Here is a 17051-nt window from a genome sequence, read left to right on the forward strand (position 1 = left end):
AGTAGTTAGGATCACTTAGATGTACAATTGTATCAATAATATTTAATTGAATATGACATCTTGAATTAATACTTGCCAATACGACTTCCAATATGACTTGAGGACAAAATTTCATAAGGATGTTCTTTTCATGTATGTACCCCTCCAGGTCAGAAGAGGTCACTGTGGTATCATTCAGTTTCTCCTGTTTCCTCAGAAGAAACATGTCTAGCATGTGATTGGTTAAGGTCTGCGTTGCCAAGACACCACTAACAGTTTACAAATATAACCTTAATCTGAAGTGAACCAAATGGCTAACGTGGTTGATTTATCGCTTTCCCGCCAGATCACATGTGTCTTACTCTTCATTTCCTTGGCTCACACTCAAAACATTGTCGGTAAGATTCAATTCATCCAGTGTTACATTAAAATAGCTAACGCTTACTAGCCAAGAGCTAGCAAGAAGACAACAGTGCTAACGTTAAAGGTTGCGTCAGTTGAATCACTCGTTAAACAATTACACGAAGCTAACACGTGACGCAGTAAACAGAAATGTCTCCGTTGTGTTGAACAGTTTTCCAGCCGTCATATCTCACTACAACTGGACCGACAGTCACTGCACATCTGCTCGGAAACACGTCGGACATCTCTCTGAATCTGAGGGCAGTGTCTCCATCTAACACAACAGGTAACAGCTCTAAAGACGTCCTGATGCTCTGCATTCACATTGTACAGTATCCTCCATAGTGGCTCACAACAAGAGAGAAGGCAGGCATGCACGATGTGGCTTCATGGTAGTTTGTTGTCATGTTGGACAGATTTGGTAGTTGGAGATTGTTTGTGTTATTTTACAGGAAGCATTGGCTCTCCATCATGTGTGTCTGAAGACACAGAGTGGGTGCTCACACGGGAGCAAGTGGGAAAGGTAAGAAGCCAATCATACAGTGAGCATTTCCATTATTGTTTTTACAGATCATGTTGAAATAATGCTTGAGTAAAGTTAAAATCCTGTTAACATTAAGTTAAAATGTCTTGTGTTTATTTCACTTGGTGCCCCAGACTGCAGTTCGGGTTCAGCTGAGACTGGATAAAAGTCTGCGTTTGTGTGGTGAGAATGAGACAGACACAGACTGCTGTCCAAAGCCACTGTGTGTCCTGGAGACCCTTCAGGTGTCTGCCTGTGTGGGAGGCACACCTCGGGCATCACTGCTGATCCAGGCCAAGATATACGCTCTGTTGGTTCCTGCTAATGCTGGGTCTGGTAATTCAAGTGAAACTTATCTCATCATAATCGGCCTTCATGCTAAGGATGTTAGCACAGAGAGTTCCACTTGTTTTGTTGAGATAGATAACCACCAAACATTTTATTGTCTCTTATAACACATTTAAAAAAACAGCTATTTAAGTTAAATATAAAAACACATTTTAAAATGTTCTCTATTCTCACATTTCTAATAAACATATATCTCCTATCCGTTTCAGATAATAAAACAGTCATTCCAAACCAAGTGTACCAGCCACTGGGCTCATGCCCGTGTGACCTCACATTCAGCGCATGTGATATACGCTGCTGCTGTGACAAGGTATATACATCGCTCACATTATTGTGTTAACAAGAGAATTGCATTTTCGACAAATGAATTTCCTTTTGTATTAATCAACCATTACTTGTTTGTCTTCTACTCTAACAGGACTGTTCCACGGAAGATTTGAAGCTTTTTGTGTCCCACTGTTTCCCAGGGCCCTTTGGTGGACAGGTCTCTCCTGCTCCAGATTACCAGTGCTCTGTGCAGTCCTCAGAAAACTCCCCAGATTGGTTTCCATTTTTATGTGTCAATTCTCCACCTGAAAACAACCCTTACCTTGGGCTCTTTTACCAGGGAAACACAATGTGAGAAATGATTCATTCTATGTTTTATTTTTTGATTGTGTGATTCATTTGTGTGTCATGTGTTAATCATTGATCCTTTGCCCCTTCACTTGTCTAGCACACCTAAACCTGGCCCATCCTTTCAAAGCCCTGTTTTGTCACCTCCAGTGCCAGTTAATGTTTATATTCAAGGAAGTCCCATTTTCACATTAAATGACCAGTACTTCACTATTCCTCAGGTTAGTTGTGTGTATGTTGTTTTTTAATTACATTCTTTTAGATTATATGTTGCGTTGTATATGTTGCCAAAGCTGTAAACTCTAATGCCTTTTATATTTCCGTTCCACAGAAGGTGCTCGGGCAGTGTGTAAACAATGCTCCTGTAGCATTTTTGAAGAATTTTGAAGTCAAGTGTGTAACTCTGCTACGCTCCTGTCCAACTGGACCTCCCTTACAGACACTACCAACAGATTTGAGGATTAAAGTGAAGAATGGGCAAGGCGGTGTGTGTTACCTGCTAAGAAGACTGTAGCAATGATTTAAACATTCTGGAGCTCGTTTAATCAACGTATTTTAATGTTCTTCTCTTTTTTTATGTGTTTCAGGTGATGTTATAGTGGATGTAATTAATGAAGTGGCCATTGACTCGAGTCAGTTTATTTCAAGCACAGATTCCTCTTCAGGTACTTAGATTATAACATATGTATTACCAAAGAAACTGTCAATTAACCTAAATGTTGAAGCTTGTTAATATTCCTCTGAAGATGAGGGACTGGTATGTGAGAATGTGACCTTAGCGCTGGATTACAAATTCTACTGGAAAGGAAATGGCATCACAAACATCACACTGACTCTCACTGTTGGGACCATCACTTTAAATAGTAGTGGTAAGTGCCAAAAACGCTTGTCCATGATTTCGCTGATGAGCAGTCGATATGTTGAACGATATGTTTGATGTAGTTTGGGCTGATTTCTTATATTCTGTCTTCTGAACAGTGGCGTTAACTACAAGGTATTCTGCCGTGTTTCTAAATGGAGAAGGAATGGGTGAGCCCAACTCAGGGAACCCAGGTGAGAGCAAGATCAAATACTTTGTTCTGAGAATGGTTGTGGAAGTGAACTGTACCTGTAACACACACACACACACACACTTTTAATGTCAGGCTATCAGGTGGGAAGGCCTGTTATTGCTGGAATTGTGGACACTTTGGAAAATGATACAGGCTCAGTACAGAGGGCGTCAATCAATCTTTGGAAACCAGGTAAAACTTAATGTTGTTGATTACTGGCTCACTGCATGTGTCATAATAAGGAATTATGTATATTTCAATCATAACAAGTTGGATAAAACACAACACCGTTTTCTGATGTGGCTAACAGAGAGTGTTGGACTCTGTTCCACTGCTGAGATGAAACCAGTTCTGTTTGGGGAGAATTCAACATCAGGATGTTTGCTCTCTGTCAGCCGACAGAATCTGACTGAGTGTGATCTCCTGAGGTAAGTAACTCAGCATGAGTTCATGTTTGATCTACATTGATGTGTATTTGAAGTAAAATATAATGTATTTTCACCTTTTTAGAGAGAGTGTTACTTCTCTCCAGGACAGCTTTAATGACAGCCACATATGTGGCAAAGAGTGGAAACCCAGATCCTCTAACTATGACAGACTGGGTGAACATAAGCTGTAAGTAGATGGTGTTAAGAAACAGTTCATGCTAAGTTTTATTGTTGTACAGTCTATGCATATTTGTGTATTGAGATCATACATTTGTTAGTCAAATAATTATTTTTTTAGTTCTAACTTAATGTTTCAAACAACGTATAAATTCCAGTTGTGACACAAAACTCAAGCGCAACTATGGAAGACACCACAAGTTCATGCTATGGGATTCCATCCCACCAGCATATCCATGTGTGGAGTCTTATCACTGGCGCGGTAGAAGGCATGCCTCAAAGGGATATCCGTGCTTTGCAAGTCAGGTGTGTATCAGGTGCATACTCATTGCAATGCACAGTTTAAATTGTATTCTCATTTCAGAAGTAGCTGGTAATCGTCCTATGTGTAATATCAGTAATTGTGAATCATGGATTTCATGTTGGTCATTTGTAGCTACAGCCTGTCTCACTGGACACTGGATTGTGGAGGAGGTGATGTCTCTCTATGTGTGGAACCCAATGGAGACTCAGCTGTTCCCCCTCACCTCCTCAGTCACCTTTACGGACATTCCCGTCAACACAGAACCACCAAAAACCAGGCAAGACTGCCCTGATATGAAGAGAGTCGTTAACTTGAGCCAAATAAAATACTTTATCTATGATCTGCCTGACTGATTGTAACAGAGTGTGATGTTTTTATTTTGTACCCCAGGTTTCAGATAAACTTCACAGAGTATGACTGTAACAGGAATGATGTGTGTTGGCCTGAGCTCGCCTTCCCCATCACCAAGTATTACACGGGTGAGAATTCATCTAATCCTATATAATCTGCCGAGTGTTTTATTGTGTACTGTAGTTGATCATTCAGTAAATTGGAACAACAGCTGTGAAACAGTGATGCGAGAAACACTGCTTAAGTATGGCAATGGATCCTGACAGTACCATTACTAACTTGATTTGTCTTTATCCTCCGCAGGTGAGCCATATTCTCAGTCACTGGCAAAGGGCCTCATCTTGGTTTTCTTCTTTATTACTGCCTCAATTCTTGGGACTCCATGGAGACAAATCAGACAGGCATGGAAATAGTGCAGCTCCAAAAAACAGAGAAAATGGACATGAAGAGGAAGACACACAGATGGAGGAAGAATGAGAGGCTCAACAGGATGCTGTCACTGAAGTGTAAATACTTTTTACATTAGACATAGTTTATAATGATGTAGTTTTTACATGTTTATAATATGTTTGGAGAATTGTAAATAGTTGTATTGGTGCACCATTTTGTAATAAAAATATTTTTATATGACTTTTATATTACGGCTCCATCCCTCCTCTATATTTCTATATCTATATATATTTATTTATTTTATTTATATATACATATATGTGTGTGTATATACAAGCAACACCAAACACAACATTGCCGCTGCTACGCTATTATTTTAGACCTCTGTACGGCATCTGACAGAATCTCTTGATTCTAGGTATTGTTCCAAAAGACTAAGATGTATCTCATTGTCTTGACTCCTTATTCCTCCTAATTTGGATCTTTTGTTGTATGTGTCAGTGCCTCCTTCTTAAAGAAAAATATGTTATCACATCCTAGGTCTTCACATTTCTGCACCTCCTAATAGGTTGATTTAGCCATGATAATAGAATAACAGAGTAACAGCATATTTTACAGAATAAACATTGTGTGGTTGATGACAAATCATACTACCCCTGAGAAGATTATTCACTAATTTCAAATATTTTACAGTTTTTTCTAATAAAGCCTATATGGAGTAGTAGAGCTGTTAAACTCTAACTTTCAATCGAGGAAAAAAATAACATTTCATTCGTCTTTAGACAGCGTTGAGGGCTATAGGTTGAATGTGTAGTGCGCAGACTCCTGGGGGCGCTGGTGATTGGTCAAAGGTTACTTACTTCACTGCTGTGTGTATTCAACAGTGCGAAGTGACGTGGAGTACTATGGAGATTACAAGCGGACGTTTGCTAAAAACTTCATAAACTATGAGAAGAGTCGTGACTAGATCTTTGGATATTCTACATTGGCAGTTTTAATACCGGTTGCCTCATAATTTCAGATTCCACTTTGACGAAACAAGTTTTTCATCCCAAGAATGAACAACACAGCGGTCGCCGGCTAGCCCATTAGCTAACAGGAACAGCCTCTGCTGTAGCAATAGCTATCCAAAGTCAGCGTCATGCAAGTCATTTATTGTGCTATCTCCGGAGCCAAAACATGAAAAGCACGAAGAAGGACTTGACGAACCGCCGTTGACGTGCTATAATTTACAGAAACTGCAGTAGTTAGCTTGCTAACATTAGCCCCTCGGTTTTGCAGGCAAATAACCGAGTGAACTGTCAAAATGAGCTCTCTGCTCCGAGGGGAAGAGATGTGTCTGGCCCAACTGTTTCTGCAGTCTGGGTCTGCTTACGACTGCATCAGTGAACTTGGAGAACTGGGGCTTGTGGAGTTCAGAGACTGTAAGTACCGAAAAGACCAACATATACTGGAACAAAGTAATGTCTCACTTTGAAAGTTACTGCTGAGTTTGCAAATATAGAAAGTAACTCGTCAACTTTATCTTACTTGTTTGTTTGTCGGAGCGTCTATAACATTTGTCACCGACTTTTGTTTCATATAGAAGTAGACATTGTTCTTGTAACTTGCACAAGTTGTAACTGGTTTATGATAGCTTGTCCTGAAGATATTTGTTTTACACTGTATCACTGATGAGTGCGGATGATTTCTCATCATTCACGTCTTGACTAAATATATCTCTTACACCTGTTTCAGCTCAATCCCAGTGTTAATGCCTTCCAGCGGAAATATGTCAATGAGATCAAAAAATGTGAAGAGATGGAGAGGATCCTTGGTAAGGATATATTGATCTTTAATATAAAGTTTGCAAGTAAGCCTCCCTGTCTATTCAATAAGTTGTAGTAGGATTTGTCCCCATGCAGGAGTAACACGATGATGGGACAAGAAGCCACAGACGACCTTCTCACTGAATTGAATTGAAAGCCAGTGACCCTACAGTCATGAGAAATGTTAGCTGGTCGTAGATTTAGTTGAATTAAATTATGTTCTTGATTAACCAAGCCCTTTTATTATTATTATTTTGATTTAGAGAAGAGAGTAACACACTGTCAGACTTTGCTTCAAATCTAGTGTTATGCTGTTAAGGCTGGTCATGGTATTTGGAGCTCTCAAGCTCTATCTTTTTTTTCTGTGTCTTACAAAGTTTGCCCTTTTTATTTTTAACAGGTTACCTTCTGAGGGAAGTCAAGAAAGCGGACATTTCTCTGCCAGAAAGAGATGTGAACCCTGTGGCTCCTTTACCCAAGCACGTCATGACAATAATGGTTAGTTACTTGCTTATGTATCATCGTTTATCATTTCATTTCATTTGTTGATTGCAGAATTCCTGGTGAGCTTTTTAATCAGTGTTGAGTTATTGCCCCTGCAACCAAATGAATGTAGTTGAGTACTTTCTCTAAGTAGAACAATGAGTCTTACTTTGTTCTGCTCTAGTCTATGAACAATTGGTAGATTACATCCAAACTGTTTTTCAAAACGTATTATTATTATTTCTGTAATGCCCATTATCAATGGGTGTCTGTGTGTTCACAGGAGCAGCTGCAGAGACTAGAAGTGGAGTTAAGTGAAGTCACCAGGAATAAAGAGAAGCTGCAGAGGAATCTGCTGGAGCTGACAGGAGTACACACACATGCTTCGCATCAGCCGCAGCTTTGTACAGAGAACAGCAGAGGTTAGTGTGTCATTCTGCAATGTAGATGTATTCTTTACACCCACATTTCATCTTGTTTATGCAGCAAAACAAAATTCACGATATGATAATTAGAATCCGGTCTCTGTATTCTGATTTTAGATTTTCTTCTTAACCCTCCTTGCATCTTGTGTTTACATTTAGCGAGAGCCCCTACAGACTCAGTATGAGGAGTTTCCCTTCCTAGAAAAAGACACAATGATGGACTACAGCAGCATGCAGAGACTTGGAGCCAAACTGGGGTGAGGGATGAACTTCTGCATTACGTTTATGTTGGTGTTTGGACTTGGAGTTTAAATTAGTTTTAGACTTGACACTAGATTTTCATGATGTTGTGCGATTTTCACTCGACAACAATATAATGAGGAAAAAGTAAATGAGTTGCACAGCTGCTGCTACAGATTTAAAGAACGTTTAAAATGAGTCAAGTTGCACTTTTATTTTCCTTTGTTTCCTGTTTTCTGTGTCTTCTCGACCTGCCATTAGTCTATTCACATACAGATGCCCTTTATACACAGTACACACACAAACATGCAGGAAGTTCACAAGGTGCAATTACTGATGTGCAGCTCTGGCTCTTTGCCACTAACATGTTGCTTTTACAAAACCTTATTCTCAAATGGTATACTCCTCAGAAAGTTATCTTAGTGTTGTATCTCTGCAGTCTACGCCGCTACACTGCAACAGCGGCAGCAGGCAGGCTTGTCTTGTGTTCAGTTGAGCATAACGTGACATAAATAATGTAAGCTTGTTTAGGTAATAGCAAAGCTGCAGTCAGTCTGTGACGCTAGCCAGATTTCTCCCATGCCCACGTGTCAGTGAAGATGTTGACACATGCTAACCCGCTCTGTTTGCCTCGACTCTATAAATCTGTGAGCTTTGGAGTTTAAATATCAATGTGAATGTATAAGCTAGAGTTTATAATCAAACGGGTGAAAAAGAAAACTATAATTTTGTTTTGTTTCACCTGAAAGTTTTTCTTTTATGATGCAATTGCACAAAAGTGGACTTTCTTTGAATTTGGAAATATTTTCAATGTTTAAGATTTAATTTTGATTATTTTATTGAAGGTTATATCATTGTTGGGGTAATTTGAAGCTAAACATTAGTTTCAAAGTTTGTGTGCTCTAGGGGGCTTATACATATGTTGGGCTGTTTGTGAATGTTTTGCTTATTCTCTTGCAGTTTCATTTCTGGGCTTATTAAGAGGACAAAGATCGAGGCCTTTGAACGGATGCTTTGGAGAGTTTGTAAAGGCTACACCATCCTCAGCTACGCTGAGGTCGAGGAGTATTTGGAAGATCCTGACACGGTAGGTTTCTCAAAGCTAACTTTGGGCACAATTTGTGCTTTAGTTTAGTTACATTGTTATTTCTTCTCTCTATTACAGTGTGAGATTAAAATATCAAAAAATATATCTATCTATCTATCTAGATGCAAGGTACTTCATTTGGAACAAGATAACAAAATAGATTATTTTACACAGGTCTAATGTAAGAAATGCTTATAAGGACAGATTGGATCTTAACTTCTCTGTCTGCACATGATAAGGACTTTTGTGGGACTAATCAATTTTCTATTTCCTTCATTTCATTATTTTTCTAGCTGACACACATAAATCCTTACCATGTTTTGTGCCATGACGTTGAAAAGAAACCATAATTTACTTCTAAACAATATAATAAATAATTGTAAAATAAAAAATATTCTGCGGTTTGTATTTTCAACATTTTGATAATTTGGCTATAACAGCAAATTAGCAGAATAGCAAAAATAAATAAATAAAATTAAATCATTTTTTTTTTGTGTCGAGTTTATTAAGAATTAAGAAACCGTTCAAAGGACCGAGTATTATAGAGCACTCCAAATGACAAAAGGAAAAGAATATCCTGAAACTGGCCCAATGTATATTTGTTAAATACTGTAATGGGACCAAATTGAAGACGATGTTGTGAATTCTGATCTCGTCCTTCTTGCTGTTCTAATAAGCGACTGCTGTGATCTTGTCTGGTCACATAGAATGACAGCAATAATCCACTTATCCATTTCCTCTGCTTGAGCAGAAAGCCGGTATGCAGGTCTGCAACTGATCACTAGTGGAATGTCAGGACATACTTTCACTGATGGAAAGTCAGAGACAATTACAAGCAATGTTAACATGTGTGCTGAATGGTGAGAAAACTGGAGGCCTTGATATTAAGATTAAAAAAGCCAGTCGTGCTTTAAAATAAATAAGAAAAAGCTGTGCTTTTCAGCTGCTGCTTCCAAGGTCAAGAATGAACTTTCAATCCAAAGTACTTCTCACTTCTGTTTTGGTAATAAACAGCTTGATTTTTACAAACAAATGTAAAAACATATTTTAGGTTCCAATAGGAAATATTCAGTTTTGGAACAGAAAATGTAACTACATGAAAATCGTCTTTGGGCCCATTTTTAATATCAATGAAGCAGCTGGGTCTTATCATTGATAAACAACACTTCCTCTTTTCCTCTATCTGCAGGGTGAGCCTACCAAAAGTGTGGTGTTCCTGATCTCTTACTGGGGAGACCAAATTGGTCAGAAAGTGAAGAAGATCTGTGACTGGTAATTATTCCACGATGACTGGTTTCTCTTTTAATGTCAGAAAAAGGGCTGAGCTGTGTTTTTTAGTAGTGATGAGTTGTTACTAACATACTTTCTCTCTCCACAGCTACCACTGTCACTTGTATCCCTATCCCAGTAGCAACGAGGAGAGGAATGATGTTGTGGAAGGACTAAGAACTCGTATTCAGGACCTGCACACAGTATGTCTATTGTGTACTATCTAATTAGTGGCAGGATAAACTGTCAGTTTGTCATTCACTAAAGGTTTACTTGTAAATGTGTTTGCTGTTGAAGCTCTCTGTTAAAATATAAGCTGATAGATGATTTCAAATATGAGCTCTCCAGCTGTTTTTTTTTTCTTTCTTCCCGTGAGTGTGATCTAAGATGCATTTCCCAAAACAAGCTTACCGATTATCTTGTTTTCAGTGAATCGCAGTGAGGATTTCTAATTTTATAATCAAAGAACTTAAATGGCTGATTTATTTTCTAAAAGATTAACCCAATGTCCTCTTCTTGTGAGCCAGTCCTGGCAGTTACAGGGTCAGTTGAGTGAATAATTTGGTAGCTTTAACCTACTGTGACGACTGAAAAATAGAATTGCACTCACCCCCTGTAGCACATGATCAACATGAGACGTCAGTTGATTATGTTCTTTCCCCCTCTTTCATGCATGCTTTTTTTTCATCGACTCCAATTACTTGACTGTTTTTCTTGTCTCCTCTTTCTTATATACACACACACACACACACACACACACACACACACACACATACACACATACAAAAGCCTCTTGTTTAAAATGTTAATGCTTATTTCTCTCTGTTAATGTTTAATACATCACCATATATAATTTAAAAAATGGTTTTATTTTTATTTTCTAAGTCTTTAATATCTTTTAAATGATACACTACACTGAGTCCTTTTTTATCTCTTACCGTGTGCAGGTACTCCATAGGACGGAGGACTACCTGAAACAGGTCTTGATTAAGGCCTCAGAATCCGTCTACACCTGGGTCATCCAGGTCAAGAAGATGAAGGCCATCTACTATATCCTGAACCTGTGTAGTTTTGATGTCACTAACAAGTGTCTGATCGCTGAGGTGTGGTGTCCTGTCGATGACATTCCCACACTGCGGAGGGCTCTAGAAGAAGGATCGGTGAGGGAACTCTTAACAGAGCTGCTCTATTTTTGCCTTTGGCTCCACTGCAGGCTTTCTCTGTGTGTTTATGTGACCGGGACAGTTGCTTCATGAACTGGGGTATTGTTATCATAGAAGCGAGCACTGAACGAGGCATTGCTTTTATTTATCCCTCTAAATTTTAAGAAAAAAAGACATGACTTGGCGAGGGCACTGAAGAGCCACTGTTCATTCAGTTTGCAGGCTGCGGAGGACAGAGTGTGTATTTGGGATAAAGAAATACAAAGATGGACTAATGAGAATAACTGTTGATACAGAGGTCTATTTATCATGTGGCCTCAACTGGCTGTCTAATGTTTAAGTTATGACAACTTACAAAGCGACATAAACATTTTCTCTTGTTTTTTGCATGTGCTGCCGACCCTTTGCAGTGCTGATCAAGTGTTTCAAGACTTAGTGAAATCAGTTGTTGACAACAGGCTGAACATTTTGATTTGACATTGATATTTCAGAGAAAAAGCGGAGCGACAGTTCCTTCCTTTGTCAATCGTATCCCCACCAACGACACTCCCCCCACTCTGATAAAAACCAACAAATTTACCTCCGGCTTCCAGAACATTGTGGACTGCCTATGGAGTGGGCAATTACAGAGAGGTTAACCCCGGTGAGTGAGTGGGATCCTTTTGTTTTTCCTGTGATTTTTTCTTTTTTCAAAGATGTGACAGCAACATGATTGTGATGCACAACAGCCTTTTGAAGAAAAATGAAGATCCTTTTTTAATTGCAATTTTTACTTTTTATTTGCAGCTCCTTTCACAATCATCACTTTCCCGTTCCTGTTCGCTGTGATGTTTGGGGATCTGGGTCACGGAGCTATCATGGCTGCATTTGCTCTCTGGATGGTGCTGTACGAGAACAACCGCAAACTTAAAAACACCAGGAATGAGGTAAGCGAGTGCTCCAACGCATTTATTTACACTAATACTCCTCCTACTGTGGCATACAGTGTGTATAATGTGTCATTTGTATGTACGTGCAGATCTGGAACACATTCTTTGAGGGGCGTTATATCATCCTAATGATGGGCCTCTTCTCCATCTACACCGGCCTGATATACAATGACTGTTTCTCAAAGTCCCTCAATATCTTTGGTTCTGGATGGAGTGTGAAGGCCATGTTCAGAGAGGAGGTGTGGAAGTGAGTACTTCATCACGAGACAAATGTATCATTGTAACGGTAAAGAAACAGCTAAGCGGGCCCAGAAGGTCATAAGTGTTGTTTTTACTGTTAAGAAATGTTATGAACAACCTATTGTACTTGTTGGATATAAAGACGGGATGAGTTGGATACGTTTGTGGATTTGTTTCATATTAACCTACATTTAACACACACTGGGGGTTTTATTTGTGTCCTGACAGGGTTGCTGATATCCGTGGGAATCGTTTTCTCACTCTGGATCCAAATGTTACGGGAGTTTTCAAGGGACCGTACCCTCTGGGAATTGACCCGGTGAGTAGAATATATTGAAGGACTAGTCCTCATGAATCACACGATTTGTCATAGAATACTTCAGATATATACTGTACATGTGCATCATTGCTTCTCATTATCGTGGTGGTTTTAAAGAGCCTATATCATAATCACAACCCCATTAAACATGTCACCAGCACATGTGTATTTAAAGTCACACGTACACACATGCACAAGCATGTGTTTGTGTGCCTGCAGCCGAACCTTCTCTCTTCTGATACTAATCCCCCAAACTCAGAATATTGGCTAATACTATTTAACAATCTGATGCAGTGCATTTGAAAATCTTTATACATCTCTGTGTGGAACACAGGATCTTCTTTTATGCGCAAGGCAACACGAGTGCAGATATAAGTTCTAAGAGAAAGCGTATTGTACAGCAGCCATGCCTGGTGCTGATGCAGTACATTGGATCAGTGCATCAGTATTAAAAACAGTAGGTAATGTTAATCGCTCAGTCGCACATTGTGTGGAAAAATGAATTGGGTTGAATTCTTGCAATGAAAGTTATTGAATCACTTGTATAGAAATATTAGATCCTCTCCATCCATGCATGGAAGCAACGCACAAAACACAGCTAGCTTTTCTCAATGGTATTTAAATAGCATTGCTGGACTTCATTTGTTGCCAATAAAAACTACCCATTATATAATAAAGTATATGTCATCTTTCTGTGCACAGATTTGGAACATGGCATCCAACCGTCTTACATTTCTGAACTCTTATAAAATGAAGATGTCAGTGATCGTGGGCGTCATACACATGAGCTTCGGGGTCATCCTCAGCACTTATAATCACTTGTAAGTACCAGTGTATTTAACCTTGTAATGCCCTTTTATGTTGGATGTTATAGTGTTTTTTTTTTTAATGGCCTGCTTTATTTTTGTCAACAAAAAAAGGCACTTTAGGAAGAAGTACAACCTGTACTTGGTATTTCTCCCTGAGCTCCTGTTCCTGCTGTGTCTGTTCGGCTACCTGGTGTTCATGATATTCTACAAGTGGCTGGTCTTCACTGCCAAGGACTCCCGACATGCTCCAAGCATCCTCATCCACTTCATAAACATGTTCCTCATGCAGGGTGACGGAGTGCAGCCCCTCTACCCAGGACAGGTGAGAAACTAGGATGAAGCACCATTCCTACTACAGTGCAACGTATGTGCTTTCTATCCCTAGAGATCAAGTCTGGTGTTGTTGAAAACTTCAGATATCACTGAGGAATGTGAAATTATTGCTTTTACAAAATAAAAAAAGATGTCACTGAGAGGGATCATAACGATGTAATGCGATGGTGTTTTGCTTCTTCCAGACTGGCCTGCAGGTATTTCTGTTGGTCATTGCTGTTCTCTCTGTGCCCGTCTTACTGCTGGGGAAACCAGTCTACCTTTATTGGCTTCACAATGGAAGCCATCGCCTAGGGATGTACAGGGTGAGCATTCCAGATGCATTTCTGTCGGTGAATGTTTTACCTGCTGTGTGAAACAAGTTTCCAAATATTTGTTCACTGACTGTGAAATATACAAAATGTGAGTAGCTTCTCCGTGTGTTCTCAGGGGTATGAGCGTGTGCGCCGTAACAGTGAAGAGGAGCTCTACCTGATGAGGGCTAATGACATGGAGGAGGGCAGCAGTCACAGTGATCTCTCCACTAGCGGAGAGCGCCAGACAGAGGAGGTCGGCACAGAGAAACAACTAGATAGTTACCCATTAATCTTACACTTTTCTAATAAGCAACCATTGTTATTTGTTACTGGTTTCCGGCAGTGGTTCTGAATTTTGTTTTGTTGTGATAGTTTGACTTTGCAGATGAGTTCCTTCATCAGGCCATCCACACTATAGAGTATTGCCTGGGTTGCGTCTCCAACACAGCCTCCTACCTCCGGCTCTGGGCTCTGAGCCTGGCACATGCCCGTGAGTATGATGGCTTGCAGTACAATACAACACACAGGTAGCTTGTCCCTCATTCAAACCTGTAGAAGCGCAAAAAATCAAAAGCGTGCACACTTTAGGCCTGGCATGAGAGTAACGCATGACCCAGCAGTGGAAGAGGTTGTGAGCATGTATACAGTGCACACTGCAGCCTGCTCATGTTTCATTCGTGAATGAAGTTTGTATATCCCCCACCAATACATTTCCTCATAACTTTCCAACCTGGGTAATGACATTATAGGCATTAATTGGGGACATTAATAGTCAAAGCAAACAAATGTAGAACAATGACAGCCTGAATATGCTTTGTCTCTGTTTGTTGTAATTCTGGATGGTGCACATGCTCTTTCCTCTGCTTTCACAGAGCTATCGGAGGTGCTGTGGGCCATGGTGATGCGAGTTGGACTACGAATGGACACCATTCTCGGGGTTTTATTCCTGGTGCCTGTGTTTTGCCTGTTCGCCGTTCTCACTGTCTCCATCCTCCTGGTAATGGAGGGTCTGTCTGCATTCCTTCATGCCCTCCGGCTGCACTGGTAAGATAACAATAACCACTAAAGTCACTTGTGTCATTAACGGGGCCAAAGTGCTTTGAATTATCCTAGTGTTTTATATTCACAGCGAGTGTTTGTTTCTTCCTCAGGGTGGAGTTTCAGAATAAATTCTACAGTGGGACTGGAATCAAGTTTTGCCCCTTTTCGTTCTCTCTCCTGCCCTCCAGCTTTGAGCATGATGGCTTACTGTGAAAGGACTAGCTGGTGATACTGTTAGGTGGTAAATGGAGCCAAAAGAAGCCACCAGGGTCCCATGCTTATAAAGACATATTCCAGAGAAGTCATAAGGGGATTTATATTTTTCTTGTCCTCTTAAAAAAATGTCATGTTAAGAAATTCAATGGTTAGCTTCACAAACTTTGGACTGAAACACGCTGCCCTCCCAATAGTTTCAAGAACACAGAGCGTACTGCTGTGAAATGTTTCCTTATTGCAAGTTTATGTAACGCAGGGTATTTTGTACCAGGATCAGTTTGCTTCACTGCAGGTTGAAATGTTTGGCTCAAAGTTCAAATGTAACTCGTATATCTAAATCAGGCATTATTGATAACCGTTGTTGATATCACTTCACTGGGAAACCGCATCTGCCAAACTTGGAATAAATAAGTAAAAAATAGATGATTTTACAGTAATAAGAAAATGGGATTTGCTATTTAAATAACATAAAGAAATAAAATAACATCCACCTTTTTTAAGATTCCTTATTGCCTTTTGATTATCCTTATTTATTCATTTTGGTTTCCCATCCAATTCCTGTCCTCTGTATGTAGTTTTGGCATTTATTTTGGCATAATTGTGTATATGAATGCGGTTATTTTTACTTTTCAGTTTTGGCAGATTTGGTTTCCATACGCTGGGGAGTGAGCCACCTTACACTTACATAGTTCTTGCTCAACTTTTTGTTGCACTGACTGCCTTACAGAATTACAACCAAATGACAGCATACTGTATCATTCTTCAGTTCCCCTTGTGTTTTTACTTTGTGGTACCAAAATGGTGCAAAAGATCTTTGACTTGTCAGTATTGAAAAGTGCCCGGGCAGTTGTGTGATGATGAGATGTATATACTTTTACAGAATTATTTTTTTATTTATTATATTTTAAAAATATTGTGTCAGAATTAAAGATGAATGTCAATGGGGATATGAGTTTTACTTTTATGCATTCACAGTGTTGCCTATGCGTCTGCCACTTACTGTACAATTTAACGTTCCACGCATTTGCCCTTACTTTGAAAGCCTATATCCATATCCAACTCAGTGGCCGGGTTGTATTAAATCTCATTAGGAGAGCATTGAACAATGTACTAACACCATGCATTATTAGTAATTGCTGATTTTTTTGTATTGTATGGGATTGATATTGGTATTTTTGGTAAGGAAGGAGACCTAATTGTTGTTTGTTGTGGTAGTCACGTTTCTTTTTTTATTGGGGCCAGAGATGTTTGATTAATAATTATTTGTCTGTAGTTGACAGCAGTTGAAGGGGTATTGTAATTTCTATTAATGCGGCCCAAATTTTGCAATTCGTTTTAATATTAAGAATTAATATCATTTTAATTGACAAACACTCCATGTTCATGTTATTTTGAGAAAATCATCCTCATGTTAATAATAAATTGTATTTGTTTTTTTGTCAAAGTCCATAACTGCATTCCTTATTGTATCTGGGTTTGGAAACGCTTCATGAAACGACACTAAGACATTTATCCCTCTTCATGTAGCAACAGTTTACATTTTTATATATGTTTGAGGGCTTTAAGCCAAGAATGTGCAGTAATCGTGTATCTTAAATACTATCTGTAATTCTGGAAAGGTGACCTTTTGTGTTGTTGTATACAAAACATATTTGTATACAACGTTTGCTTTACGATGGAAACGATAAGGTTGTCTTGGTTTTTCAGTAGACTTATTCAATTCAGTGCTTTGAAGAGGAAGTTCGATAACACGTACAGAATAATAAAAGCAATTATTTTGATATGAGCCATGTATTACTTTGCAAAACCTCGTTGATAAAACAA

The 17051-nt window shown here is 39.2% G+C and overlaps 2 protein-coding genes across 2 annotated transcripts; both read left to right on the top strand.

The window, feature by feature from the left end:
• Window positions 1–277: 277 nt before the first annotated feature.
• Window positions 278–4815, top strand: tctn2 (tectonic family member 2; the record flags this gene model as incomplete). The annotated part of the gene is given in 19 exon segments (XM_029440154.1): window positions 278–377; window positions 554–667; window positions 834–904; window positions 1039–1240; window positions 1462–1562; window positions 1671–1870; window positions 1968–2088; window positions 2199–2352; window positions 2455–2532; window positions 2614–2736; window positions 2846–2920; window positions 3013–3111; window positions 3230–3347; window positions 3434–3534; window positions 3683–3830; window positions 3961–4021; window positions 4023–4105; window positions 4219–4307; window positions 4483–4815. Coding segments are annotated over 19 exon segments (2148 nt in total), but the record flags the coding sequence as incomplete, so codon positions are not given.
• Window positions 4816–5450: 635 nt separating this feature from the next.
• atp6v0a2b (ATPase H+ transporting V0 subunit a2b) lies at window positions 5451–16674 on the top strand. Its single transcript, XM_029440073.1, is given in 22 exon segments — window positions 5451–5993; window positions 6307–6385; window positions 6778–6875; window positions 7144–7227; window positions 7229–7282; window positions 7445–7542; window positions 8486–8612; window positions 9802–9884; window positions 9991–10084; window positions 10829–11041; window positions 11536–11649; window positions 11651–11687; window positions 11831–11970; window positions 12063–12220; window positions 12442–12532; window positions 13235–13353; window positions 13453–13663; window positions 13860–13979; window positions 14104–14223; window positions 14343–14460; window positions 14843–15014; window positions 15122–16674. Coding segments are annotated over 21 exon segments (2370 nt in total). The 5' UTR covers window positions 5451–5993; window positions 6307–6369; the 3' UTR covers window positions 15225–16674.
• The last annotated feature ends 377 nt before the right edge of the window (window positions 16675–17051 follow it).

This window comes from Cottoperca gobio, chromosome 9 (genome assembly GCF_900634415.1).
Source record: "Cottoperca gobio chromosome 9, fCotGob3.1, whole genome shotgun sequence".
In the NCBI taxonomy this organism is placed as follows: Eukaryota; Metazoa; Chordata; class Actinopteri; order Perciformes; family Bovichtidae; genus Cottoperca; species Cottoperca gobio.